The following is a 27,530-nucleotide window of genomic DNA, read 5'->3' on the forward strand; positions in this document are numbered from 1 at the left end:
CAGCTGCTTAGCGTGAGATTATTTATTTATTTATTTTAAACTAGACGGGCGCCCCTCGCTCTGGTCTGAGCGGTGAGCCTATCTGGACGCCCTCAGGCAGGAATAGTTTTAAACCCACAGAATTGAACAGATCCCTAAAACGTCGCCCTAGGCAGGGGCGCTCTTAGTAGGGCATGGATTGGTTTTGCTGGTCGACGAGGATTTGTGTTCCCGCCCCCCCGTTCCCCGCTCTGCCCTGTGCAGGAACCGTGCCCGGCGCGGGGCTCCCTCCCGTGCCAGCACAAGAGCTCATGGAGAACACGCGTGCGCCGGGCGGGGCGGGGGGGGAATGACACTATTTTCCTTAAAGTGATTCGCGGTTTGCTCTACTCTTAATAACGTGAGCTCCTGGGCTCGACTTTCACGGCTGAGTGGGTAAGTCTCCTTAGTGTCGGGCTGGATGGATATGTGCGAATTCCCGTCTCTCCTCCAATCCTGGGACTTCTGCCTCTCCCAGGAACCACCTCCAGCCCTGCTTTCTGGGGAGGAACTTCACAGGCCGCACTGCGAGTCCAGCAGCGAGCGGGTCCGCTGCGGTGCTGAGTACTGGAAGGGGTTAGAGCTGTTAATGGTGACAAACCCTTTCTCCAGGTCAGGCAGCAGACATGCACTGTATACTGCTGTTTATTACAGTACACTCTGTTGACAGCCAGTCACAAACATAGGAGGTTTAAAACAGAGTAAATAATTGCAAAAAACCCATATTTCTAAAAATTACGCAGGTGTAAATTGCTCCAGAAACAGGTCACCTGCGAACAAATCCTTAAAAAGAAAAAACAAGTGTTGTGCTTTATTGCTATAAAAATATTAATGCTAACTGTCAAATATCTGGACTGAAAACTATACTTAGTTCAAATGCAAAAAGGTCCAAATCATCCTTTATCATTAATTTAAATTGCTTAGTAAAAAAAAAAATCCCATTTTTAAAATTTGGACCCAATAAATCCATAGTATGTGGAAGTTTATCAGAATGCAATGTTTCAACTAAACATGATTTTAAATTGCATTGAGAAAGCTACTAGGCGTATTTTCAAGTTAAGAATGATGTCACTTAGATTTGGGTGAATAGGTTTTCCTCTTTCCCCTCTAGGCTGTATGAGATTTGAATAATACTTCATAGCAAACAAGAAAGAAAGGTAAAGAATCTTTGATACTCTTGGTTTTAGGGAACACTTTTCTCACTTCATCCTTGATACTGATATATCCTTTCCCAAGAAAGTATATGCTAGAAAAGTACATTAGCAAAGTTCTTATCTTTTAATAATATTTATCAGATGTACATAAAATTGCTACCATTAMATTTTAGCGAAAGGGTCATTTATGTACTGTGTTTGCTTAATCTCCCTAGTAAACATTTCATCTGGGAAAGTCATTTTTATTACCAGTCAACAAGCCTATCCTAATTTTGGGATACTTGGCATTCAGGTACTTCACTGACTTTAGGAGAATCTGATTTAAAAGGTTCACTATTGTAAATTAAATTTGGCAATTTTATAACAGAAATTCAAAGTAAGACCTAACTTCCTCCTGTTTACTTCAAGAACAGAATCATGTCAGTAGCTACAGAGAAAAAATTCTAGCATTAGACCAATCTTCCCAGATTAAGGTCTCGATCCTGCAAATCTGTATTCATGCACATAATCATGACTTTGGGGTTATTCACACAATCGTTAATTGCAAAAAAAAAAAAAAAAAAAGAAACCAGCATGATGTAACATCAGTCTCGAAGGTAATATTGAAGCATGACAAGCAATAATGTACATTACAGTACTGAATGACTTACAGTTTCATTTTACCTTGTCAGATGACAATTAAAAATCTGCTTATCTGACAGACAATTTCAGTCTCGAGTTCTTGTTATAAAAAGTCTTAATTCTTAAATTCTTAGCATATTGTTTGAATAAAAAAATCAAATGTATGCAAAAACAGAGATCCATTCAATTCTCATACATTAAGACTGTGCTTTAAAGTGGGAATTCAGATGCCGAAGAAAATCTTCCTTAGATGTTATAGATGGTGGGAAAACTTCTCGACAGAATTCACATATTCCACACTGATTCAGTTCAGAGTCTGTATAGGCTTGTGCCAGCAAAACATTGTCTTGAGGCTGCCAAACAAGCTAAAAGAAATAGAAAATGATTACTGCTGTGGTTTACAATGACTACATCTATTAAAAAAATCCTGCCTATTTAAACTAGGTGTACTTTACATGTATACTTATCAGAGACATAACTAAAAAGTTCTCATTTAAGAAAAGCAAGATAGGACCTTGTTTTCAATGACAGTATGTTTATGGATCTTAAAAAAAAACATTTAAAATACTCTGGTACCTCGTATTGATAAATACTGCTGTGAACAAAACCTAATGTCAGTGTGATAAAGACTTTTCATTAACTTTTTATTTCAATATTTCACTGTAGAAACCACTATACAAAATAGCCATTTAACAGAAATAAGAACACACGTTTTTACTTTAGAATAAAATACACACTTACCGTAAAAAGTTAGTAAGAATCAGACTTAATTTCTATTTTTACTGGTACATATCTAGTTTTCAATTTACTGAGAAAATAAGTAGAGCAATGTCATATGGCTTAAGTTACCTGTCCAGTCTGACTGCCTTTTAGTGTAAATATATGTGAAATAATGTCAGTTTTGGGGTTCATTCTGCCATGACAGCATCAGTTTATTAGAGCCATCTGAATATCCACCCATGCATTCAGGCAGTTCTGTAAATGCTGCTAAATTTTATTTCTGCAGCTGTACTGTTCTTGGTACCTGAACTAGTCAGTTTAAAGCCAGCRAGCCTGCTTGCCTGACAACATATTTACAGTCTTCAGCTGAGACATACTTTAAGTCAGAGGGTACACTAATTGTATAGCTTGATATCAACTGGGAATCAAAATGTCTTCAAAGTAAAGTTAAAAATAAGTTTTATTAATATTAGCAACACGGAGTAAAATACATCATTATATTACATGGGCAGGAAGACTAGGTTTTGAGTAGACTGAAAACTAAATGCATACTGCTGTGACTGCAAAGCAGACAGAATGGCAGCAAGCTGGTATCAGCTCTATGTGGGGATGGAACCTAGGAGAGGAAAAAGCCCTACAGTTTTTTTGGCTCATCTTCCTTCTCTATTGCCTCCATCACACATGGAAAGGCAAGAAAGAATACTTTAGAAAGTAGTTTATTTGGAAGTTTAAATTTCTTGCTATCTATACTTACCCCAAAGTTTTAATTTTTAGCTTTCGTTCAAATTTCATCAGACCAAATGGYTGGAATCTTTTGTTTATTCTTCCCATGGTAACTCACTGTACAAAAACCTGGCTTTCACAGTGGTTAATCCTTAATTTTTAAACCAGCTACAACTTCCTGGAGTCAATTTCCTGTCCGTTCCATGTTTAAGCAGTGTTTRGCTTATCAAATAGCAGAAGCAGATTTACTGTCTTTCATTATRGTCAGCAATCCCTATAATTAAATTGACTAATTAGTAATTAAGTGCAATCACACCACTTTTTTCAGCTCAGAGAGTTTCCTTATTGTATGTTGTTGGTGTAAATTGSATATTAAATCTATCTAGACACTGACATGTTTAAATATCCCTACAGAAATGTGTTTAGAATTACTTCTTTTTAATATCACATCATGTAAGGAAATACCATTTTAAAAAAAGCTAAAGTAGTATTGTAAAAACTCTGCTGAGGACATAATAAGATCTCTAATCTTGGAAAYACAACATGGGCAAGTACACATCCAGCAACGCACTGAAGCAGGCATTTAACTTCCATTACTTCCTTCAAATACTAAGCATGTACTTAAAATGATTTTCTGAATAGGAATGTATGTAAGCAAATGCTTCCTTTCAAGAAAGTTAACACTCAGATTAGGATCCATGGACAAGTGCCTTACTTTAAAAATCATAATTCATCCCTTTGAAACGTTTTTGGTAGAAATAACCCCCTCAAATTGTGAACACCCAGTAAACAGATGCATATATGTGCAAGTGTCAGTTAACGGTAGTCTGTAAAATCGTATGTCCACTAATATCCATGTTTATTTTAAACTGCTGCTCTTTTCAGTCACATGTTTTTTAAAAAGTTACTACATCCTAAGGAAACAGTACTGAGTTTTCACATTTAGTATCCACAAAGAAGGAAAGAGCTAAATTTATTACAGCAACTGAGAGCAGTTCCAAGAACTTACTGTTGCCAAATCTATTGCATTTATGGGGTTTTCCATTTTATAAGTTAACATATGTAGTAAATACGTGAAAGTTTTGTCTACACTAGGAAAAAAAAATCAGGTATCTCATTCCTCCCTGTTGGAGCTTCAACCAGTGGCAGGGATGATGGAAACCATAAGCAGTGTAACTACCCCTTAAAAAGGTGGCAAAAATACTAAGAACAAGTATTATGCATACATTTTACTAAGGTTAATGTAGTCAAAGGGCATGTCTGCAAGTAACTTTTTTAAAAAACATCAGTATTGTAATGTACATATATATAATCGTCGAATCCCATCCTTGACACAATAGTCAGCAAAAAGTCCAAAGCTAAATCCTACTCATTAGGAAAAATAAGCACCATAACCTTTTGAAGGCAGTTAAATAAAGGTGAAATAAGTTTAAATATATGTATATACAGATGTATACCATTTCTAAAATAAAATTGGCCTGTTTCAAACATTCTGGATAAGATGCAACATTTTAACCAATGTTCTTTATGTTCTACAGTGCTATATAGATACAACTTATAAATACTGAAACAGCTTCTCATTGCCTTTCCCCCCCTAAATGATAGCATTATTATATTTTCTCCACAAAATAGATGATTAATTTCAATTCTAACCGATGGACCTACATTAACTTCCTTATTTTGCAGAAATATTAATGATCAAACCTAAAGGCTTATTGCTATTCAACAGCAGTTCTCTTCTTTTTAAGCTGTATACTCCCCTATCAATTTATAATTGCATACCAGCTGTTTCACTTGCTGTAATACACAATGCAGGGTGCCATCTATTGAAAAATGAATACACAGACTAACTAGTAAAAGAACAAGCTGGAGAGAGAACAGAGAAAAAGGGAATAGTAACAAGCAATAGAGTGAATGCTTCACAGCTCCACAGGAATTCTACCAGTAATAAAATAAATGGTTTAATTTGTTTAACTCAGTCACAACTATAACTGAGGATCCAATGAAAAATAAAGCATGATAAAAGTACAGTTACTAGGCTGGTATAGAATCGAGAGCTCCTACATTACAAATAGGTATTTAAAATATATATTTAAACTATATGAAAAATCAGCCTTATAGTTTAAAATAAAATGATGAAGAACAGCAAAGTTTTCATGTGTTAAATTTTTCACACAAGTCTGGTTTACAGTAGAAAATAAAACTAGATTGGGTAGGTTTTAGCAGAGGAAATCATCAAATATAGGATGTCCTACAAATGCTTTCCAAATGCTAGTTTTGCTTGTCATGCAGTGACAAAATTGAGAGATAAAGCTCTTCTGCTTCATGTACCTTATCATTGGCAAAGAACACAAAACCACATAATGCAAATAGTAAAAATCCTCCAAATTCAGAATTCCTAAATACCACTGTTTGCTTTACTCTTGAAAAAGCTCTCCTCTCACAGGGACTGTGAAAAGCCACAAAAATATATACAAATCTGAGTCTATAAAGATCCACAATAATTTTGCCAGTAATTTTAGCTGAGACAGTATGTGGGGCAAAATCAGCAAAATATTCAGAGATGTGATTGTGAGAACCTGCCTAAAAGCTTTTCTGAGTGGCCAGCAATCAGACCTTGCTTTTAGAAGCTCCCATGGACTTCAAATAGATATGACTGAAATTCACACCTGAAGTACCTCCATAAAATTAAGCTCAGTATTTTACTGTATTTCCATTTATCTGTTAAAAAAAAAGGTGCTTTCCTTCTTGACTGCTTAATATGAATAACATATCTTAAGTTTTCTTAGAGGGAAAGAGTGGGGTGCTGCTTATACTTCAGATCTAGATGAAGACCAGATCACTTTTTTCCACAGTGAAATATTTATCTAATTATTTTTTTAAATTTGTCATATTCTCTGCTGTACATTAAAATGATTAAAACAATTATATGCCCTATTAATCTGAGATCAAGGGTAGAAAGAAAGCAATCTAGGGGGCAGTTTAGGGTATTAATAACAGGTTTGAAATAGATACAGGAACAATTAATATCTACTATCTACATGGCCTGAAACTTCTGCAAGCGTATACAGTACTTACATCTGCTTAAATTCCTGTTCTGTTTCACTGAAAAAGTGCCTTGTACACATACTTCAGTATTAGGGAAAACTGCTGCAACATATGCTGTTGAGAAATGGGCAAGTGAGACACCTCACAGAATATATTAATCCTATCTCAAAGACTTTGCAAAGCAGTTGTCTGAATCGTTACCTGTTTTGAAATGTACAGTATAAATAGAAAGATACCTGATGAGGACCTCTGATGGTTGTCCCAGCAGCTTCTAAGGAAGAAAAAATTACTTCAGGTACAGCTGGGTTTGTGTGCTTAGATACAAATGTGAGACCAGTCTCTGTTGTTTTTAAACATGTTTTGTCATGGGTATTTTCTATGGGCATGTTTGCATGATTTGGGGGGTTTGTTTTGTCAACAGTAGTTAAGTTTTGTAAAGCTGAGGTCATGCGATCAACTCCATGAGCTTCAAATGAGTTAGATTCCAATTTACTGAGGTTAACAGCATGGTCTCTGTGCTCCAGGTTAAAATGATGATCTTGAAGCATGTTTTCAGCTATACCAGTACAAGGAACTGTTGGTTTATCCTGAGTGCTCTGCAAGAAAGCAGAGTCATTGTCTGTAGGTGGAAACTTGACATTAAATTTAGAAAGTGATTCTACAGAGTTGTTGTCCTCATCTTGGCCCACTCCTCTTGGTGTGATAGATGTGATGCATGATGCACCTCTATTTATATCCTTTATAACCCGAGGTTTAAAAAGCTCTTCTGCTTGTTCATCAGTTTTATCAGTACACTGTATAGGCATGGAAAACTGTATTTCTGCGAAGAAAGAGAGAAGAAAACATTAAACTATCCATCTGAAAATAATTATTGAGGTGCACAGGGTGTGGTGTCGGAATATTTATCCTGAGAGGCTTTTGATTTTCCTTCTTGGTCTTTTAACTTTTATTATTTCTCTTTGAAGTTAGTTTGAGGCCCGTTTCTCGTTCACACACGTTAGCTCTGACACAAAAAATACCAGAACAGAAATAGAAGTGAATCATTCCATTCTAATAATTCTATTTCTCTTTGATTTATGGCTATAAACATTTCCATTTTATTGCAACTTATGTTGTCCCATACTCTTAACACATACTTGCATATATTTACTGAAGTGTTCTGGCAGAAATAGAAGCTGGAAACAAAACTATTTCATACAGTGCCAACAACATGCTAGGCACCATAAGCAAGATTTTAGAAGGTATTCAGGTGCTGAACTCCTATTGATTTCTAAATTAGATAAACATTTCAACTGTGTAACTAATCAGAAGAGGGACCATATTCTCGCTGTGTTTTGAGCATTCCCCATACACTAAGGGCACTTTAGTAACAAGAATAATACAGGATTACTCCTAATCAGGTGGGGGAATAACTTCAGTGCACATTTATTGTGCAAAGGCCTCCTGATAACAATTGGTATCGTAGTAATGTGGACCATATAAGTAATAGAAATCAAACAGATTAAATTTATATCACACATAGCTTTTTACATAGCTGAGTTAGGCACATATTTAATGAAAAATAAGTGCAGTCTGGAATAAGTAGCCAAGGCCCCCCAACTCCCTCACCCCCAAATCACAAAGTTTGGTAGTGTTCACTCAGAATATAACAATACAGTTCAGCCATAACCATTTGAAGCTACACTTACACAGTCTCAGTTCACATTAAAAAGCTTAAGTAATGGCATAASTTAAATTAGAGGCAAGTGCCTTTTGCTTCAACCATGTTAAATTTGGCAGGTGTTTTCTGAAACCCCACAGAGCCTGATCCTACTGTCAAGAAAAGCTGGTAGGAATGGCCATAGTAGACTTATATATTACTGAACATCATGTTTAATATAAGCATTAGCTGAAATGGATCTTCAGGACCTCTTCTGGTTGCCACAAAAATCAAGTCTTTTCTGTCTTTTCAGGAAATGTTGGATTAGGCTCTTGTCCCATATAACAAAACCATATTTACCCATATTTACAAATCTGCACAAGGGAGCCTACAAAATAAGTCCTCTGACCTTCTTCAGTCCAGCAGTTTTCTTCTAACAAATATGGGGCTAGAGACATTCATAACAGACATTTTTTGAACTGACAGTTAAATTAGAAGTAAGTAAGTGTTGTCACTCACACAACATGATGGGATATCACATATAGTAAGTGCCTGCCTCTCACTCCAAGGGACAAAACAATTATGAGAGCCACTGATGTGATGACTGTCTTTTACAGCACGTGATTTGGAGCATTTGTCATAGAATGCCAAAACTAGCGGTACATTTTCTTGGTAAAATACGGAGCATCATGTGAACAGACTTGAAAAAGGCAGATGGTAAACAGTAGAAATACTTCTATGTATGTGTAATTTACAGTATTTTCAAATATAAAGCAAAGCTTTCAAACAGTTGAATCACAATAAGAGCTTAAGTAAGATATTACCAGTTTCAGGTTCTCGCTTTATCTTAAATTTACTCAGTTGGTCTGTTTGTTCTCTGGCTAGCATACGTATTCGATGACATTCTTCTTTCATCTCCTGGAAAATAGTCTCCAGATTCTCCCTGGAAGATCAAAATTGTAAATTAAAATTGTAAATTAAAGCGTCAGCCAGTTCAGTTCTTCGTGGCCTTCAATTTTATAGTCACACACACAAACCAGAGAAAAACAATAGTGTAAGCTACATTTCTTGGATACATCTTTCTTCAACATATGTATATACATTTTTGTTCTCCTTAGTAAAAGCAAGGAGAAAAGGAAAAAAAAAACATAGTCAAAGAGTTGCTTAGTCATATCATAGACACAAACATACAAGCTTTGGGCTCTCACTGCAAGGACTGAAAGAACATCCAGCCTTTACATTCCTCTGAGTTCTCTCTAGTACTAGTGGAACAGCTTATCTTTCACAAGATACTGCTTTCATGTCGTTCTAGGGAAAATAAGATGGTACTGCTGTGAACATTAATTGTTTTCCTTTCGTTTCTGAGGACTTCAGACTTTGTAAGAGAAGGAATATCCTAACCTAACACATAGGTTACTGCTCCTCCCTTCTTCCGTCTACCTGACATTTTGGAGAGGGGCTGGAAAATACATTGCTTCTCTGCTTTATACAGCATCACACGCATTTTCTTTCTAATTTTGAGGGTCTTTTTATTTTAATCTTCTATAGAGTATCATGTCTCCATGAATACTTAGTTATAGGGCACTAAGTATGGTAGTTATTCATGCAAGCGTGAGTTTTGCTTGCCTGAAGGCGCTACAGATTACATTATTCAGTTTATTGGTTCAGCCATAAATTTTCATTSTGAAATTTTGATAAACTTACTGAGTAATCTATATTTGTAGGCACATTTTTTTTCTAGTTCATATAATGAAATTTAAGGATGAAAAAGTTAAGTTGTGGACAAACTAGATTTGCATTCTCTTTTGCATCTTTGTATCAAAGTAGCTCAAAAGAGATTTTTCTTTAATCCAAATGTGTCATTTTCCCTTTTTTTTTGCTTATTCGTATAGCAATCAGGAATTGTGTTCCTACTTCTGCTGAGCTTCTCTTTTTAAAGACATAAATCTACATCTGGATCTCATTTCAAAAACCCAACATCTACAGAAGGAGTTAAAGTTGCTACTGTTAACACTTGTGTTCTGATCATTTTTTCAAGGATTTCAATGAATGAGAAATTAAAAAAAAGGGCTGTACTACAATTTCCAATCAAAGCTTTAAAATACACGTATGATTATATCAATTGACCTTCATTTGCTAGACATTTGTGACAGTATAATCTTACTAGTTTTCTCAGTCACATACCTCCTTCCAAGAAAAGAGTAAAGTAAGAGAGTTATTTGAGAGGAGGAAGACAGAAGATAGGTAACGGTTCTTCATTCTTCTTTAGATATAAATCAGCCAAGGGAAAACAGTTTTTATCACAGCCTTATTTCCACCCCTTTTTCTCATCATGTAGTCTTAGTGAGTCAGACTGACGATTCATCTAGTTCATATATCCTATGTCTGATAGTGGCCAAAAGCAAATGTCTAGACAAGAGCATAAAACCAGCAAGAATGCAGGATTCTTTTCCCTAATACTCTCCTAGCTTCACCTTTGAGAATCTTCTGCTTGACCTCAGCAGAAGTGGTATTACTACCTGTCCCATGAAAAATGCAAACTGAAGACTTTGGTCAATGATTTTCCCAAAACATAGGCAGAAGGTGGAAACAGTTGCTTAAGAAATGCTTTTGGTCCCTTGGTCGTAGCAAGCAATGGGAAACTTGTGCTCACAGGAAAAAGAATGGTTCCAAACTTTCCCATTTGGGATGGATCAGGCCAAGAATTATTTCTTCCTGCTGACCATTGTAATACCCCTGGCAGCACAACAAGCACTTCTGCTGTGCTGCCATCAGTTAATTCATTTTGGTTTTTATGTTCCTGTTCTGAAGGGACTTAATGCTTACCCCAAAATCAGCATTAAAATCTACTGCTGTTTCCCATACAGTTTAAGCTCCTACTGAACCAAGTGACTGTTTTTCCTCCTCCCTGTTTATTCCTATATACTTGCAAAATCCCAGCTATAGTTTCATATGCTCTCTGGCTTTATTTCCCCCATTGGGAAGGGAAATAAAGGGGGGACCCTCTCCATCTCTTTTTTTTCCCAAGTTACTATATAAAGAAGGAGGAAGAAGTTACTTTATAGCAAAAAAGAGAATTAAAAGCAAATTTCAAAAATGCTGCAAAAATATTTACCTTTCAGACACAGGTGAAATACCAGAGATTCCTAGAGATAACTCATGCTTATCTGGAACAACTTTCTTACTTTTCACCTTCAAGTAAAAAGGAAAGTATGGTTCACATGTTAGCATATTCGTTTTGCTCTTCACTCTGATACGAATCACAAATATCATAGTATCCTTCAGCTAATCCTTCTTGAAGCTCTCAAAACATTCACAAAATCACAAAAGCTGTTTTATGCTGTTTGACTGAAATGCTTTTCTTTTAGTTTAGCTTAGCACATGGTGTAGCATTCCTCGGTCTTAGTTCTTTGAAAGAAAGGGAAAGAGGTCCTAAGAATATTATTTCACTATAATTCTGTTTTAATTGTGTGCAATTCTGATATGTGTAATTGTGTATAAGCTTGTTACTGAGATATCGAGCTATTTTAGTTCTTACGAAAATCAATTTATCCACTAACATTTTCAATAAACATATCAAAAGCTAATGTGTCAGGAGTCCTATTATATTTGTAAAGAAGTTATTAACTTTGACTACCACCTTGTGGTTTATACTAGTATTACATAGGTTTTAAGGCAATGCTAGGCATTAAAAAAAGTAAAGTTTTTACTATAAGCAGTCATTAAGTTGCAATTCCATTAGTTTTATATTACCAGATAACCTGGTAGGTCACACATGCTCCAAATCAGACTCAGAATCTGATCATATTTCTGTCAAAATAATTGATTTCAGTGATACACTACTTACAATCACAGCCTTCAGTTTGTCTACCTTGCACTAAAGTGGGATTGCAGCTCCGGCAGACACACATTTGAGCTGATTCAACATTTCTATTGCTGCTACTGATGAAAGTATACTAGCAGTTTGGGTTACAAATGCCTGCCACAAGAAAAGTAGAAGGAAGGGAAAGGGAAAAAATCAACTTAATGGTGGTGAAAGCTCCAGACTGAAAATTATAAGACTGAAATGCTGGAGTTTTCACAAATACTATTTATATATGGCATTATAATGCCATAGCAAAAAATAATTAACACACAAAGCAACCAATATGTATTCAATAATTTAGAATTCCCTATATGCTTTGTATACTTAAACAATTTCCTGGTAAGTTCATAGTGCTAAAATTTAAAATCTGTTTATCAGATTAATTAGTATAAACATATTTGAAAAAATATTACAAAACTTTTATTTTTCATTTTACCTCCATTTGGTTTCTTATCTTACCTCCATTTTATATATTGGCATCTGTATACCCTTCTGTGCTTCATTTAATTCTTTCAATTTGATTTTCAGAGTTCTTATTTTATCTTCTTGGTTGGAAATAATAGATAAAAGCTTTCTTTCCTTTTGATTGTTTTTGTCCTCAATTTGTTTCATCTTAATGCTCTCATTTTCTAATTGTTCCTAAAATATAATTTTAGAAATACCACTATAATTAATATAATTGAGGCTGGGGAATACCATTATTAAGCAGTCTGGAATAGGCTAAATTAAGCCTTTGCAACATAAGTAAGGGCCAGTCTTATTTACTACATTATTAATTTTGAACTGGTAGTAAAGACCTTCTACTTAGAACAACTGTATATTCTGAATTTAGGAAAGTCATATTAGTGTTCATAAAAAATAAAGACTATCTTGATTCACTTAGCATAACATTAGCATACTTCATGTATCAAAAACTGTTTGTATAGTATATATGATAATATTTCATTAATTTCAATGAATGTAAAACATTTTTAAAGAAAGTGGTATTCTGCAGCTACCTTAATTTTGGAGCAGACCCAAGAATATTTGCAGTGCTGTAAAGATTTATGAAATAAAAAGTAGTGGCTGGCCCCACTTTAACTATCCATCTGGTAATTTGTTGAATTTTTATATATGTGGGTTTTTTGGTAGAATGAAGAAGCATATAAGGAACAGATTTTTTAAATATGCACACAGATAATCTGGATAATTTTCAAGAAACAACCTATGGTACAGAACCGCAGCTATGAAACCTTGAAGTTGTCAATTCATGAAGCCTCTTACAATACAAATACTGAACTGTGCTGAATGTGACAAAGAGTGGCCTGAAGCTTCTCTGCAAGAGAAGTGAGTCCAAAGGGTTTACTCTGCAAGAAGAAATGCAAGTGAAATGCAGTAAGATAGTCAGTAGATAGGTAGGACAAAGTGAAGATGAAAGAACAAGCAAGGAATGCTTTTTGAAGAAAAGCACTTGTTTTATTTACAAATGAGACTTAGAGTGGGTGAGGTGGTGCACTGGGGGAGTAGGTAGATAGAGGATAACTACGAGATATGCGAGATATTATCATTGAGATATGCGAGATATTATCACTGAGAATCCAAATGCCTCAATGGCAGCCATGCAGGGATGAGTCCAGAGCCACTGACAGAGACACCAAGTAGTTAAGCACGTATTTATGTGCAGCTGACAACAATTTAGCCCCAGGAAGTTATATTAGCTGGATAAAAAAACTCCAAAATAGGGTTTGAAGGAACTGTTCTTTCTTCAATTTCAATTATTACTTTAAATAGTCAACTTAAGGTAAGAGCTTCAAGGCAACTCTGGACTTGGGTGGGATCTCAGGGATCAAGAATAAGCCTCTTTTTAGAGGCTTCTCAAAACTTTCTCTGAAAATGGGATGTTTCTATCTCAGCAAAACTCTTATCTYACCATTGCTACAGATCTTATATATCCCATTCTTTCAACCACCTTTGAACTGGCAAGGCATCTAAGTTGTTTCTTTCTGCTGTACATGTTGATAATTTCTTAATTCATTTACTAATTAGGCTGGAGAACCTTTCTTCCATGCTTTGTACTGCTAGCAGGTGTTGTGAGGAACATATGTGTATTCCTAGGACAGACCATGAAACACTTCCTATCCTCTTCCAGCACAGAATCTGTATAATGTGTTACAGGAAATGAGAGTCCAGGGAAGTGGATGAAGAAAAAAAAAATGCAACAAAAGAGAAAAAAAGGAGAAATTTTTGGATATAGTTTTGAAAAGAACAAGACATCTGCAGTTTTTAGGCTAAAGAACAAATTCATCAACTACTGTAACTGATGCTACAGCACCTAAATTTTCTCAAAAGGGACAACCAGAGTGCAGGAAAGAATCACAGTACTGGGATGTACAAAAAGTTCAGAGCGAGTCAAAGAAATACCTGATGATGATAAGAGAAAAACAAAAAAACAAACATATCTAATTATGTGGGAAGAAAACAACAATTTAGGTTAAGAGAAGATAGACGCATGGATAAAAGTATTCTTAAAAGATCTGAAAATACTTTGAAGAAAGTTACAGCATGGCCAGAGGCTGGAAATACTTTTATAACTATTCACCTTTTCCATGTTCTTTAAAGACTACAAAGAGCRTCTGAAAAACACCATGTAGCATGGGAATAAAAATAAAATCATAGCAGCTACACAGTAGACTTCAGTGTTGTTTCATGAACAAAACRTGAAAGCATGCAGCAGCGTTTAAGTTCATGGCCTTTTCTTTTGGAGATGCCTTATGGGATGAATAGGATAATTCACATTGGAGGGGACCTCATAAGGTCTCTAGTCCAACCTCCTGCTCAAAGCAAGTTCAACTATGAGGCCAGACCCTGTTATTCAGTTTGGTCTTGAAAACCTCCAAGGATGGAAACTGTACAACCTCTCTTGGCAACCTTTTCCAGTGCCTGGATGTCCTTACCATGAAACGTTTTTCCTTATGTCCAGTTGTTTCAACTTATGCACACTGCCCGGGGAAAGCCCGACTCTGTCCTCCTGATAGCTTCCTTGAAGGTATTGGTAAGTGGCTCGTAGCTCCTCCCAAAGCCTCTTCTGCAGGCTGAAAAACTGCAGGTCCCTCAGCTTCTTCTCACAGGACATGTACTCTAGCTCCTGACTATCTTGGTGTGCCCTCTGCTGTACTCACACTGGTTTACTAATGACTTTATTGGAGGGCCTAAAACTGGCTATCGTATTCAAGATGCAGCCTGAAGAGCACTAAATAGAGGGAGATAACTACTTCCCTTGCTCTGCTGTCTGTGTTCCTGTAAATATAGCTCTGGAGGCTGTTGCCCTTTATTTTCATGCCAGGGCACACTGCTGGCTTATGCTCAGCTTGCTGTCTACCAAGACTCCAGCTCCTCTTCCACAGGCAGTCAGTCTCCAGACTGTATTGTTGCAAAGGATTTTTTTTTTTTTTTAGTATGCTGTAATGGCCTGTTTCAGGGACTTCCTGGGATAAGCAAACTTTCCGATGGTTTCAAGGAAAATACTATCCAACTAACAAACTACTGTAAGTGGTCTCTAGGAATATAAACTATAATGTGTTTAACAGTTTAACTGCAGATTCTTTGTTATTTTTAGGTGTAAGTAGCCTAAACAGATCAAACAATAAGAAAAAAGCTGTTCTATCAGTATCGGAATTTCATGGATCAGGTAGTAGGGCCTAATAAATGGTCCTGTATACACAATTTCAGTGGTACAAAACAGCTAAATGCATAGAAGTATCAACATAACATTTTAATAGTAAAATCATAAAGCATAGCTTTCTTCGCATGGAAGGCAGGAACAAAAGTGACAGTAGAGATGTACATACTGASTGGAACACTCAACTCTACTGTAGACAGCTGGACTAGCTGCTCCTAGTTACTTAAGTCATTTTAGCATCCCAATTTTGAGCACGGAAGGATCACTTCTATACATCTGCCATTCCTCTACTATGTTCTACACACAGAAAGACCTACATATTTATTGTAAGATGAACAATTTTATATACCATATGCATCATTCATTCTTGACACATCTTCTTTCTCTTTTTTACAGCAAAAGAAAGTTTGACAATAAACTTTGGATGATGTTTAATACTGAAGTTCTTATGAACATGAACATATCTTCTTGTTCCAGATGTTGAGTGTCATGTTTTATGGAGACTACAAGGATTCAGATGTATGACTCTATACAGCATGCAGAAGCTTTCCTTGACATTGTCTAATCTTGCTTACTAAGGTTTTTTTATTTGCTGGGCAGCTTTGGCTTTGAAACAACTGGATCCACATTCTTCCTAGTTAATAATGTCGAGCCAAGAAGTACTCAAAAAAMCAGGATCTGTGAAGGCAGCAATTTAGGCCTTGAGTCTCCTCAAGCAAGAGACTGAAAAATTTGATAATCTTGTACATATTCTGGTGCTGCGCATCAAACCAACCATTACCTAGCTCAGTCACCTCTTTCTGTGAAGATTACCATCTTACCACAGCTTTTTTGACATATCCAGATTGAGGGGGTTAAGGAGTTTTGTGGATTTAATCCTACAAATATTATACAAACACTTCTGATGAATCCACTTCAGGAAGGGCAAGACCATTTCCAGGCTAATTCTTTAAAACTTATGCAAGCACAATGATTACATGTGCTATTGTTCATACGTACATTCCAGTAAAAAGGTCAGAGGTACAAAAGAAACTAGGCAGACTTGCATTATGCAGATATAAAGAAAGAGTCATACAGAATTCTATTCATGCTTTAAATCAGTGTATATGAATGTGAACAAAGGAAATGTTTTAGAATACAGTGGAAACAAAATTGACAACAGCAGTTAAAATACAGAAGCATGGCCAAGTTTTTGAGATTAGAAAACACAGAAAACCTATCATACCTCCCTCTCACGCATTTCAAACTTCTGAAGGTTAAGGTTTGATCGCCTACACCTATTTATGGTCAATCTGGCATTTCCATTAACTTTACTAGACGGCAGAATATAGTCCACTGAGAAATCCTATTGGAAACCGTGTTTTGCTAAATCCAGTAAGTATGGGTAAACTCAGAGACCTTCAGTCATGAGAGGTTCTAAGTTTCAAGGAAGGATAGACAGAAACACAACATTTTAACTTGTATTAATGACAGTAATCATGATTTTGTATCTAGAATTACACATTCTRTAAGCCTGAAAGTTTTACTAGAGAAATAGAATAAAGTAGTTAATGCAATGGAAGACAAGGCTGTGGGCCTTACTGTTTTACAGATGAATGTGGTCAGAATATGATTAGAAAAATACAGGTTTTCAATTAGAATATTAAAAGAGCTTCCAAATTCAAATAGCTAAAAAAGTCAGTAATTGATTGAACTAGATCCGAAACTAAGTAACTTAGCTGATAAGAAAAAGGGAAATGGGAATAATATCTCATAAATTGTTTTTATGTAATAACAACTACAATGGGTCAGTGACAGGATGATGGATTTTTGGTTTAACATAGGTCAAAAGAAGATGTTTAGGGAAGATTACAAGAAGGCATGCATGATATGTTCTTTAATAAATTCCCAGGCTTCCTTAGCCAGTAGTTTCTGTGCATTTAGAAACAGGTAAGATTTCTCTTCTATGAAGTTATCCAGTTTTCCATTGAAGAAACACAAATTTTTAGCATCCACAGTAATCTTTTGCAGGAATTTTCATGGGTTGACTACCTGTCATGTGAAGAATCATCTCCTTTTTTTTTTTCAAATCTGCCTCCCAATTATTTGATGACTTCTCATTCATGTATTTGGAAAGACATGGCATTTGGCAACTCTTAGATGAACTCTCTCCGGTCTTCTTGTTTTGTTTATTTTCCCAGTTTGTTCCAAGTATTCATTCCATGCAGTACATTTTCTTATCCATCATATATGAAGTTTTACATTAAGAAAGTACTAAAACTGCCAGCTACCATAAAGGGTGTATGAGGATATTAAGTGTTTATCAGGATACAATCAACTATTCACCATCTTCAACAGAAAGCTGAGGTTACCTCAATCTCCTCCCCTCCAGTTTATTTCAGTAAAATGAGGACTCAGGTACATAGACATCTGGGTACCTCCACACATAACCTGCCCATGAATGGTGTACCTCTGCTCTGCTGCCTGGACATCTTTGTACTGCTCTCTCCGGGTTAGCTGAAGCTTATTGACCTACACACAACACCAAACATAAAGTCCTCTGGGTATTTGTACCCAAATATCATAAACCTTATGAAATCGGTGCAGAGATACTGAAGTGCTTCTTCAGAAGCCTGCCTTGGTCCAGCCAAACATGTTTTCCTCAAGCTTCATGTTCTCAACACAGAGAGTAGGAGAGGTATGGCCTTCCCAATAACAGGAACATAGAGGAGACTGGGCCAACCTGACTTTGCGTTCAGCTAGCATTGGTTTAGGTCTCAACTAAATGCCTCTGGAAGGAACTTATTTGCATAGCACTGTGCTTGGACTTAAGTTCAGACAGACTCTTGCCAATCAACAAGCTGATAGTTGATTCTGCGTGGAGTTATATCAGAAATCTTTCTGTCCATGGCACAGATGAAACAAATCCATATTAACTGCTTATTACTGAGAAGCAACCCTAATAACTGACTAAACCACAATGCAGGTAAAGACAAATAATTTATAACCCATTAAAGAACCAGCACCTGAAATAATGATTTCTGCCTCTTATTCATTGCCTGTAATGTTCTGTATACATCACATCAGTTCTCAGTGTTTCTCCATATGAGAAGAACGGATAGTGTGCCTTCCTTTCTCATACTCTTGCATATGATTAGGTTACTTAAAACTGCTGTCCTTGAGTAAGCATTCAGAAACAAGAGTATGAATGTTAGGCTTGGTCAGGTCTCCATGTACAACTGAGAAATAAGTATTATCCATTTCAAGGCAGAGAAATGTAAAAATATGCAAAGATGTTCTGTCAAAGAATTAACCCTTCAACTGTCTTGTACTCTAAATAAATCAGTTAAACCTCCTCCCTCTTTAGAACTTCACAGGATAATCATAGTACAAATGTGATCTTATGTTAAACCTCTGCAGGTGACCATACCTTTAGGAGTTTTTCTCTTTGCTTTGCTATGTTCAGTTTTTCAGAGAGCTGGCTGAAAGATAAGTTGGAGGTTTCGATTTCTTCAGGCATCAGAATGTAGGAATGCGCATTACCTTAAAATAAAAAGCAGTTGATTGTCACTGGATTTTCCCTAGACAGATTCTAAGTAAAATCAAAGTAAAAAGAAGCTGGACTTATGTTAACTTCTTTAGATTCTTAGTTAGTCTTGATATTAAACAAGCAAGAGAAGCCCAATTCTCTGCTTAGAGACAATGCGAGATTCTTAAAAATTTTTAAATATTTATTCTTAAAAATAAAATTTATTATTCTTAAAAATAAAAGCCAACTACTTTGCTAGTATTTACAAAAACCAGGAGTGTTAGGCTAGTGTGAGTAAATATTTAATAAGTATGGCAGGTTAACACATGGTTACTTTGACTCTTCATTTTCTCTTATTTGTGAAATACAAATAGTCAAACAGTGGAAAAATATCTATCAATGACTATTTGATTTGAAAGACAGTTAACTGCTTATAAAGCTTTAGTTATCCAGTAAGATTAGCATTCCAACAGCATGTTAGCATCTAACATAATAGACATGTATCCATCTCACATCTAAAACAACCCATCAAATAAGCCTATTTAGACAATTATAAAACTGATAGAAAACAATTTTGCATTAATTATAGTGAATTGTTTTTATGCATGTTCACATAACTTTTGACTTCAGCGTGAGCAAGTTCTACATTTGAAGAAAATCTCACCATTTCTTGAAGAGGATGCCGAAAGACCTTGAAAGTGTTGCATTTTATAGATACAGCTTGAAACTGCACATCTGTATTAACTCTCACTTTCACAGAAGTGTATCATTGCTTTGAGAGATGTTTATTGTAAAAGCTGAAGCAACAAAGTCAGAACTATTTATCAGTGCAATGCAGCATAGAAAGAAATAATATGTGCAAACTGAAGTACATACCTCTATTAGCATTCAGAGCAGCTAACTGCGATTTCAATTTTGCAATAATACTGTTTTGAAGCTCTATCTGTTCCTGCTGTTCACGTATTTGCTGTATGTAGTTTTCTGTCTGCAAATATATTTTAATTAGCATTAATCTTATCTTATTTTGACTAGGGGCCTCAAATTTAGCATATACAGGTTATCAGCTTTGATTTTAAACATGATTGTGGTTCTGGACCTGTCCATGTACATGCAACTATCATTACTTTTAGCAAGTCAGTACTGTTGAGACTGCCCGTATTAGGAAAGGTATTACAGCAAATAAATCCTGATTTTTAGTAACTGTTTTTTAACTGTGACAGCTGTAAAGTGGAGAATAACTTTTAAGTATAGGCATCTTCCTTCATAGCCATACAACATACCAGGTCTAAAATTAGGATTTTAGTATTTACGTTTTTAGAGTGCTGGCCAGTTAGTTTATCTGTAAAAAGATGCAAATTTCTTCCTCCACTCTTTCTAACATATAAAATATATTAAAATACATTAAAAAAGTAGAGGTTTATTTTAAATTAGAAAATACCTGTTTTAAGTTATAAAGCAACATTATTGTTTTCAGTTACTTTAATTACCTATGTACAGAGTTTTGCCTGTTTCTTTGAATCTAGTACAGTTGATTTTTCAAACCAAGAAAATAGGAGGGGAGGCAAGCAAGCAGATGAAAGAGTAGCTGATCAGCAGCATTTTTCATCGAATTTTACTCCATCATATGCTATAATTGGGCCATACAAAGCCTAACAAGACTGCTCACGTAYCACTGCAGTGTGTAGATATTACTGGACAGACGGTTAATTGAACAAATGATCAGGTGGCAGGAAGATGCTAATATTCAAAAACTATTATTTCATTAGCACATCTTTAATGTTGCTTTTACAGCAGTGCTAAAATCAAGCAAGAAAACTTGTGAAATCTTATCAAGGAAACATACAAGAATGCACTGAATTTTTGTGAAATTAAAAATGTATTTATTACTGAGTAGATCAAGATTTGCAAGAAGACTAAGCATTACTCTTACTTCTACTCCTAGCTTATCTGTACTGCTGTTTAATTCCAATCTCAATTACATTTCAGTTCCCCTCTCTCCCCACAAGGATGTGCCTGTCTATATAGTATGCAGAATAAATCTAAAATCAAAGTTTATTTTAAAAGGCCAGGTAGTACTGTGAGAGTTCTTCAAAAAAAAAAAAAAAAAAAGTGATCAAAGAGCAGTACACTCCAGCAGCTATAAGAGACCTCATGAAGCAGAAAAATCACTGAGAACCAAATTGAAAATGTACAACAGCAATGTCTTGTCAACACTTCTGTACAGAGCACAGACATGACAGCTAAAACAGACAGAAGAGAAGATGCTTTTGACAGCCAGTGTGCACAAATTATTCCTTGAGTCAGATGGCAGCAACAAGTTACCAACTAGAAGATCTGCATGACAACCAACCATCCATCTGTATCAAACACCATCTGGCCGAGATGACTCTGGCTTCTGTGTGCTTGACATGGCTCCCAGCTCTAGAGACTGGCAAAACAAGTGGCCTATTGGTAACTTAAGTAGTAAACTGTTAACAACAGAATGGTGGACAATCCAACACAGTGCGAAGGCCACATAGTGAACACAGGAAGCTGCTAGAGCAAAGCACTGTACAAAGGTCATTCAGAAACCGCAAGTTTGGTTATGAAGAAAAAAAAAAGCAAACAAACAAAAATACCCACAAACAACTTATTACAGGATCAACTTTTCCTGTGAAAATACTTCTGTTCTCTTCTGAAGTCACAGAATCCAACTGCTGAAAGTTTGATTAGGACACAGATTTGAACTGGTAGTAATCCTTTATGAATGATCTGCTTTTGTTTTTAATTTCTCTATCAGAGGAAATGCAGAGAGAAATCTTGCAAACATTTAGTTCTTTTAACAACATTCATATCTCATCTACTTTTCTGGTTTTCTTCTGTGGACTTTAAAAGTGCTATCTCCTGACCTTGTATTTGATGTTTTGTTTTGAGGGCAGAAATTTCTTTCAKGTACTGCTAGATGCCCCAGAAGTATTATCTTGACTGGTTTTCCTTTAAACAATTAATTGCTCATCATAAGAGGCAGAATTTAGTAGATTCTTAGACATTCTAGTATGAGCTGCCTCTTGTTAAGTTAGTTGCAACTTCAGCACCAAATGCTGACATGCAATTGCGCTTGTCAAGTATGGAAAACTACAAAAACAGATTTGGATCGGCATTGCTGCAACAGACTATGAATGTAGATAAGCCTGCACGGTGGATGACTGCACTCAGTACTGACTCCATACCTGTTGTGCAGTGCCTTAGCTTGGTTGTTTCACAACAGGATGGGAAGACTGTATCCAGATTTGAGAATATTCTCTAGCAGACCTTTCCCAACTCCCAGTTCTACCAGTGCTTTCACAATTTCACATTCATTTGCCTTTGAATAAAATCCCAGCCTACAAGTTCTACTGAAGCATCTAAAAATCCCGTTACATAAAGAATATCAAACCCTCCTGTAAATAAAAGTTCCACTGCTGGGCAGAATAGGCACAATAAAATGAGTATTGCAAAGCCCCAGACTGATAGCTTTGCAACATGCTGGCCTACATACATGACAGGAAACTCTAGAAGAGCTTGTGGCTGAAGTAATGTTTTTTACAAAAGTAAAAAAAAAAAAAAAAAAAAAAATCAGATGTTCTCCTTACTGTTCAGAATGCCTCCAGCATCTGCTTCTGTTAGTTCATTATTAAGGAGTAATTCTATAGATGGGTTTTTAAAATCAGTGCTTATCCTGATCATTTTAAGACAACTTTGCTGTTTACAACACGAACTCTCTTGTTCAAGTAACTTAAAAAATCATATGACATATCCTCCTATTAACACGGAATGATTTAATTTAAGCTATATAATACCTTAATTTAATTCACACACACAATATTCACAATATTAATCTACATTAATAACTTAAAAAGTCACTTTTGACTAAAGCAAATTAAGTTTCAAAATGCACTTCATTAAAGTTGGAGGACTTGTGAATTGATCTTTGCTATTTACATTAAAAGATTTCACTCACCCTCCACAACAGATAACATTTTTCTCACCTTTAAAACCACACAAAAAAATAAAGGTCAAAAATCTGAAACCCACYTACTTCTTTGCACCTGAATGAGTTAGTCTGCAGTATACTGGCCTGGTTTCATAACTGCGATTTCCAACTTTAACAGGTGCACTGAAGTGTGCATAGCAAACGTGAAACTGAAATCTACATTTACCACAGTTCTCCATGGAAAGGACAGCTTTAAAAATACAATTCAGAACCCAACACATACTTTTAGCTGCAGTTCTTTCACAGCATGGTCCCTATCCATGCATGCCTGTCGATAGGCTTCATAAGCTTTGTTAAGCTGCTCTCCAATGTTTTTATCCATAATTCCCAATGTTGTTTCATCACTGAAAAGATGGTCAAGTTAACAGACCTGAAAAGTAATCAGAAGAGAGAAAGCAATGGAAAAATATGCAACTAAAAACATATAGAAATATGACTTGCATTAATATCAAACTTAAGTCCAGTGTGTTTGAGCATTAACTTGCACAATAATTTGAACTATGGGTCTGCTCACATCAACATTTAATTGTATGTGCTAGCATAGATTTAAACAAAAGCTAAATAAAAGCAGCTTAAGTTTGAATCAAAGTCTGGATGTACAAGCATAGCCCAACTTAACTGTATTGAAACTACAGTATTCGAGGACTGACACCTATACTTGGTATATGTGTGTATGTGTGTGTGTATATATATATATATATATATATGTATGTATGTATATATATACACACACAATGCCAGCTTCCTAATTTCAAAATGTTAATTACTTGATTGTAAAGTAACAGAAAGAATTACACACAATCTCAGCTTTTAGTATTAAACCAAATAAAAAGATAAAAGCACAATAACTTAGGTCGCATAAACCTATTCTGTGTCATATTTGAAAACAGCAATATAAGAAACATCTCAAGGTAAGTTAAAATATCTATAAGTCAGTAATACTAATTAGTAAAAACTATTGAGACTTAGAATTTTTTTTCACACAATACTCCCAACTTTTTACACTTTCTAAACAATTTTAGTATCAACTTCTGAAACTACAGCTCATCAACAGTGACACATAAGACTAGGCCAATATTAACTGGTCACAGATCGTGATTTCAAAGCAGAATGAACTTTGCAACCACCAGTTCTTTGCTTCTAGTATAATATATGACATGAATTTTAAGATTAAAATTTACCATAATGTAAGTACAGTAGAGGATAGGTGCGTGAAGTCTCAAATAAGAGCAAAAAATGACCAGCATTAAGAAAAAAATATAGACTAGTAATTCGCATCTGCTCTCCTAATATTTAAAGCATGGTTTCCTCATGATACATAACATAGCTCTATCTTTTATCACTATCTTCTGGGATCATGGATAAACTAAAGAAAATGAGCCACAGCAAGAGGGGCCTGACATAAACTTGCTTTGGACCTTGGCAAAAATCAGATTGCATCTTTAAGCTTTTGTTCACTTTTTCTGGCTCTTGATACTTTCCATATTATAGACTCTTAATAAAGAAAGGTAGTTTGACTTTCCTAGACAGTACAGTAGACTACTGTGTGGATGTCACAGCTCTTTGTCTCACTAACTTTATTTTAATGAAGTGTGTACGCTGCAAAAACAATTGCCTCTCAGCTCCAACATTGCTGTATTTCTTAGTGGCAAAGCAAATTCTGTAACAGCTTGGAAGCACTTAGGAATCCTTTTGCATAGCAAGTATTACTGAAATCCAACTCTATAAATTTTGTCTTAAAAAAACATCATTTCATATGAAAGGTTTTTGTTTTCTGAACTCCACTTTAGTCGTTTTTAATCTCAGGTTCACGCTTACTGTCTCAAAGCATCATTAGTAATGCAAACTACTTCTCCTCCTTAAAAGCTATCCCTCCTGGAATATTCACTTTAATGTCTGCAGCACATCTTTAAAGAAGTGGGTAGGTTTCCTTTCAATTTCAAATGAAGGACTGTTTTATGTAGTTCAAGGAATAAGGACGGATACTACAATTGACTGCATGGGGGCTGGGGGGTTRCTAAACTGAGGAAGACTATTGTTATTGCTGAAAGTGACTTAAAAATGTGCTATCACATTCCTTAAAAACTTACAGAGTACCAAATCTGATTTTGTACTTATCTGAAATTCTCCAGGAAACACTTAATTTGTAAAAGTATATGTGATAAACTGCAATGTCCTGCACATTTAGAAAGCAACTTCAAAAACTGAGCGTGATGGGATTTAAAAGACTATGTTCAGCTTCTCGTAGAGGGAATGGAGTTTGGCTCCAGATGGTGCATACTCCATCAAAAATGAAGCTATTTAAATTAAAATCTCAATTTGAAAATTAGTACTTAAAATTTATTCCCAACTCCCAGCCTTTTCTTTACTGATTGAGACTGGGAGTATTGACAAAGACTTCTGCCCTTGTCTGGACTGCAGGTGGGATGACTTATTTTTGGTACACCATACAGAATTGTAAGCCTATGCCTGCTTGTCTACTCAGTATGTAGAATAAGGAGAATGTTTGATTACAGTCCAAGTAATGGCTTGTAATCCCCCATCCAGCAAATACTAATTTACTGGTAGCTCCCTAAAATCCAGATTTCTTGTAGTAAGAAAAGGGCAATGAAACTCATAATTAGTGCAGCTGGACACTTTAAGATGGAACTGTTACTAGAAGAATTGGTCCTGCATTAACCTATACTCCTAGATACTCATTTCTGCTTTGCCCTCCCCCTGCCAGTGCAAGCAGCTTTACTGTAAACCCTATCAGTGAACCAGTCCAGCTTAACTAAATGCTAGGGGTATTTTTGCTGTGTTAGTTACAATGCGGATAAGTTCAATGGACCACTTCACACTGCATGATCAGGCCAGCGCCTATGTCATTACAAGGGAGCAAGCACAGGAGCAGAAAACATGAGCAAAAGGCAAAGAACTCCTGTTTTCACTGGGAGCATTAGCTTTGAAATTATATGGAGCCATGGTTATGTAATGTGATTTAGGTCTGCACTGCCACAGAAATGGATACTTCCTGCCTTCCTCCATTCTTAGTCATGTATTTTTTTGCCATCTACTTGTAGCAGTGTTAGCATTTATATGCTACACTGTGAGTTGTGTCAGAGAACAAACTCCCTACCCTCTCAAACAGAGTTAAACTGGTGCTAGCTTGGTGCAAGGCTGCTGGAGCACTGTTACCAATGCAAGGAGGCTGTGGGAACATGAAAGTAGCTGCAGGCAGGACTGCAGCAGCCTAGATTTAGATTGGATTAAACTACTCGGCAGTCACACCCTGAGTTGCCTACTGCTGGAATAAATAGATAGCATAAAAAGCAGTAATCTCATGTCCAGAACTCCTTGCAATTAGGAAAAAAAAAAAAAAACAAAAAAAAAAAAAAAAAAAAAAAAAAAAAAAAAAAAAAAAAAAAAAAAAAAAAACAAAAAAAACAAACAAATAACCACGCTAATCTAACCAAGCTGGGTTAGGCTGCATTGATACAGCAACCGGAGCATCTTCAGCCCAAAGTTCACAAATCTAATCTTGAGCAAATGACATTCTAGATGTTCGGTAGATCCTCAAAACTTTTTCCTGATTACTAGCAGCAACATATAGTCAGTACTGATTCAGCATTACAAAATGGTGTATTCATTCTAACAGAGCAGAATTACAGAGAGAGAGATTAGCTCCAGAGTTTGTATCGTGAAAGTCCTGTAAATGCAGAGAGCTTTGAGGGTTGTGTTGCCAGAGCTATGGCAATAAGAATTGGAATTGCATCTTTCAGTAAAAGATATACTGGACATACTAGAAAACAGCTGTGTATAACACATGCTTTAAGATAAACATTTCAGTAAACAAACCAAATGAAACCTGTGGATGCTATTAAAATGCTTGTTTCAAATGAAAAGCATTTTATTGATCTAGGATGGAAAAAATACAGCAACAGTAATGTGAATTTTCTGGGAAATTTTTCAAATGCCAGCAAAGCCCAGGACAAAGATTATAGCAACATCCTGCCATGCACGTCCTGGAATCCCAGCGCCACAGATCATTTCTAAAACAACACAYTGTGAGTTTTCATGGTGCCTCAGGAAACACTCTAAATTCTGGAAAAAAAAAGGTTTTAGCTAATCATGTGTATATACAAATTAATTCATAATACACATGCCTACCTCTTGTAGGTTCACATGAGAATACAGAGGCCATCCAGAAGCAAGTACTTCTCTACATATTTCTGCTTTCAAAACAGTTTCTTCAGTGGAAATACTTTATAACTTACACTGCCATCATCTTGGGAACAGGAAACCTGTTGAAGTGATCATTTGTGAGGGACTGGGAGAGCTCACTGCGCTTTTGATATATTTTTCCCCCTACTGGRCAAAGTAACTCCTGCTTGCACTACTGCCAGAAGAGCGAGCAACCCCGGAGGAGCCGCTCGGCTCACAACAGCGTTAAAGCTCAGCGAGCGGCAGAGCCCCGCGCGCCGGGAAAGCCACGAGGCCCCCGCAGAGCGAGGCTTTACCACCGCCGCCCCGAGCCGAGCCCCGCCGGCCGGAGCCGCCGGCGCGCCCCGGGCAGCAGCCGGCC

At 36.1% G+C, this 27,530-nt stretch overlaps 1 protein-coding gene across 4 annotated transcripts; it reads right to left on the reverse strand.

Annotated features, from left to right (window-relative positions):
• Positions 1-645: 645 nt before the first annotated feature.
• Positions 646-27,479, reverse strand: TANK (TRAF family member associated NFKB activator). Of its 4 annotated transcripts, XM_085325879.1 has the most exons (10): positions 27,116-27,479; positions 23,190-23,336; positions 19,831-19,939; positions 18,856-18,968; positions 12,248-12,427; positions 11,039-11,115; positions 8,748-8,866; positions 6,521-7,104; positions 6,315-6,398; positions 2,074-2,158 (listed from the first exon to the last, which is right to left on the reverse strand). In XM_085325879.1, exons 2-9 carry the CDS (start codon positions 23,286-23,288, stop codon positions 6,339-6,341), a joined length of 1,341 nt encoding a protein of 446 aa, XP_085182005.1. In that variant the 5' UTR covers positions 23,289-23,336; positions 27,116-27,479; the 3' UTR covers positions 2,074-2,158; positions 6,315-6,338. The 4 variants fall into 4 exon arrangements, with proteins under 4 accessions (XP_085182003.1, XP_085182006.1, XP_085182007.1 ...); XM_085325877.1 differs by lacking the exon at positions 6,315-6,398 and having other exon boundaries at positions 646-2,158; positions 27,116-27,477; XM_085325880.1 differs by lacking the exons at positions 6,315-6,398; positions 12,248-12,427 and having other exon boundaries at positions 646-2,158; positions 27,116-27,477.
• Positions 27,480-27,530: the final 51 nt, after the last annotated feature.

Source organism: Rhea americana, unplaced genomic scaffold, assembly GCF_003343005.1.
Source record: "Rhea americana isolate MKP2758 unplaced genomic scaffold, rheAme1 scaffold_124, whole genome shotgun sequence".
Taxonomy (NCBI): Eukaryota; Metazoa; Chordata; class Aves; order Rheiformes; family Rheidae; genus Rhea; species Rhea americana.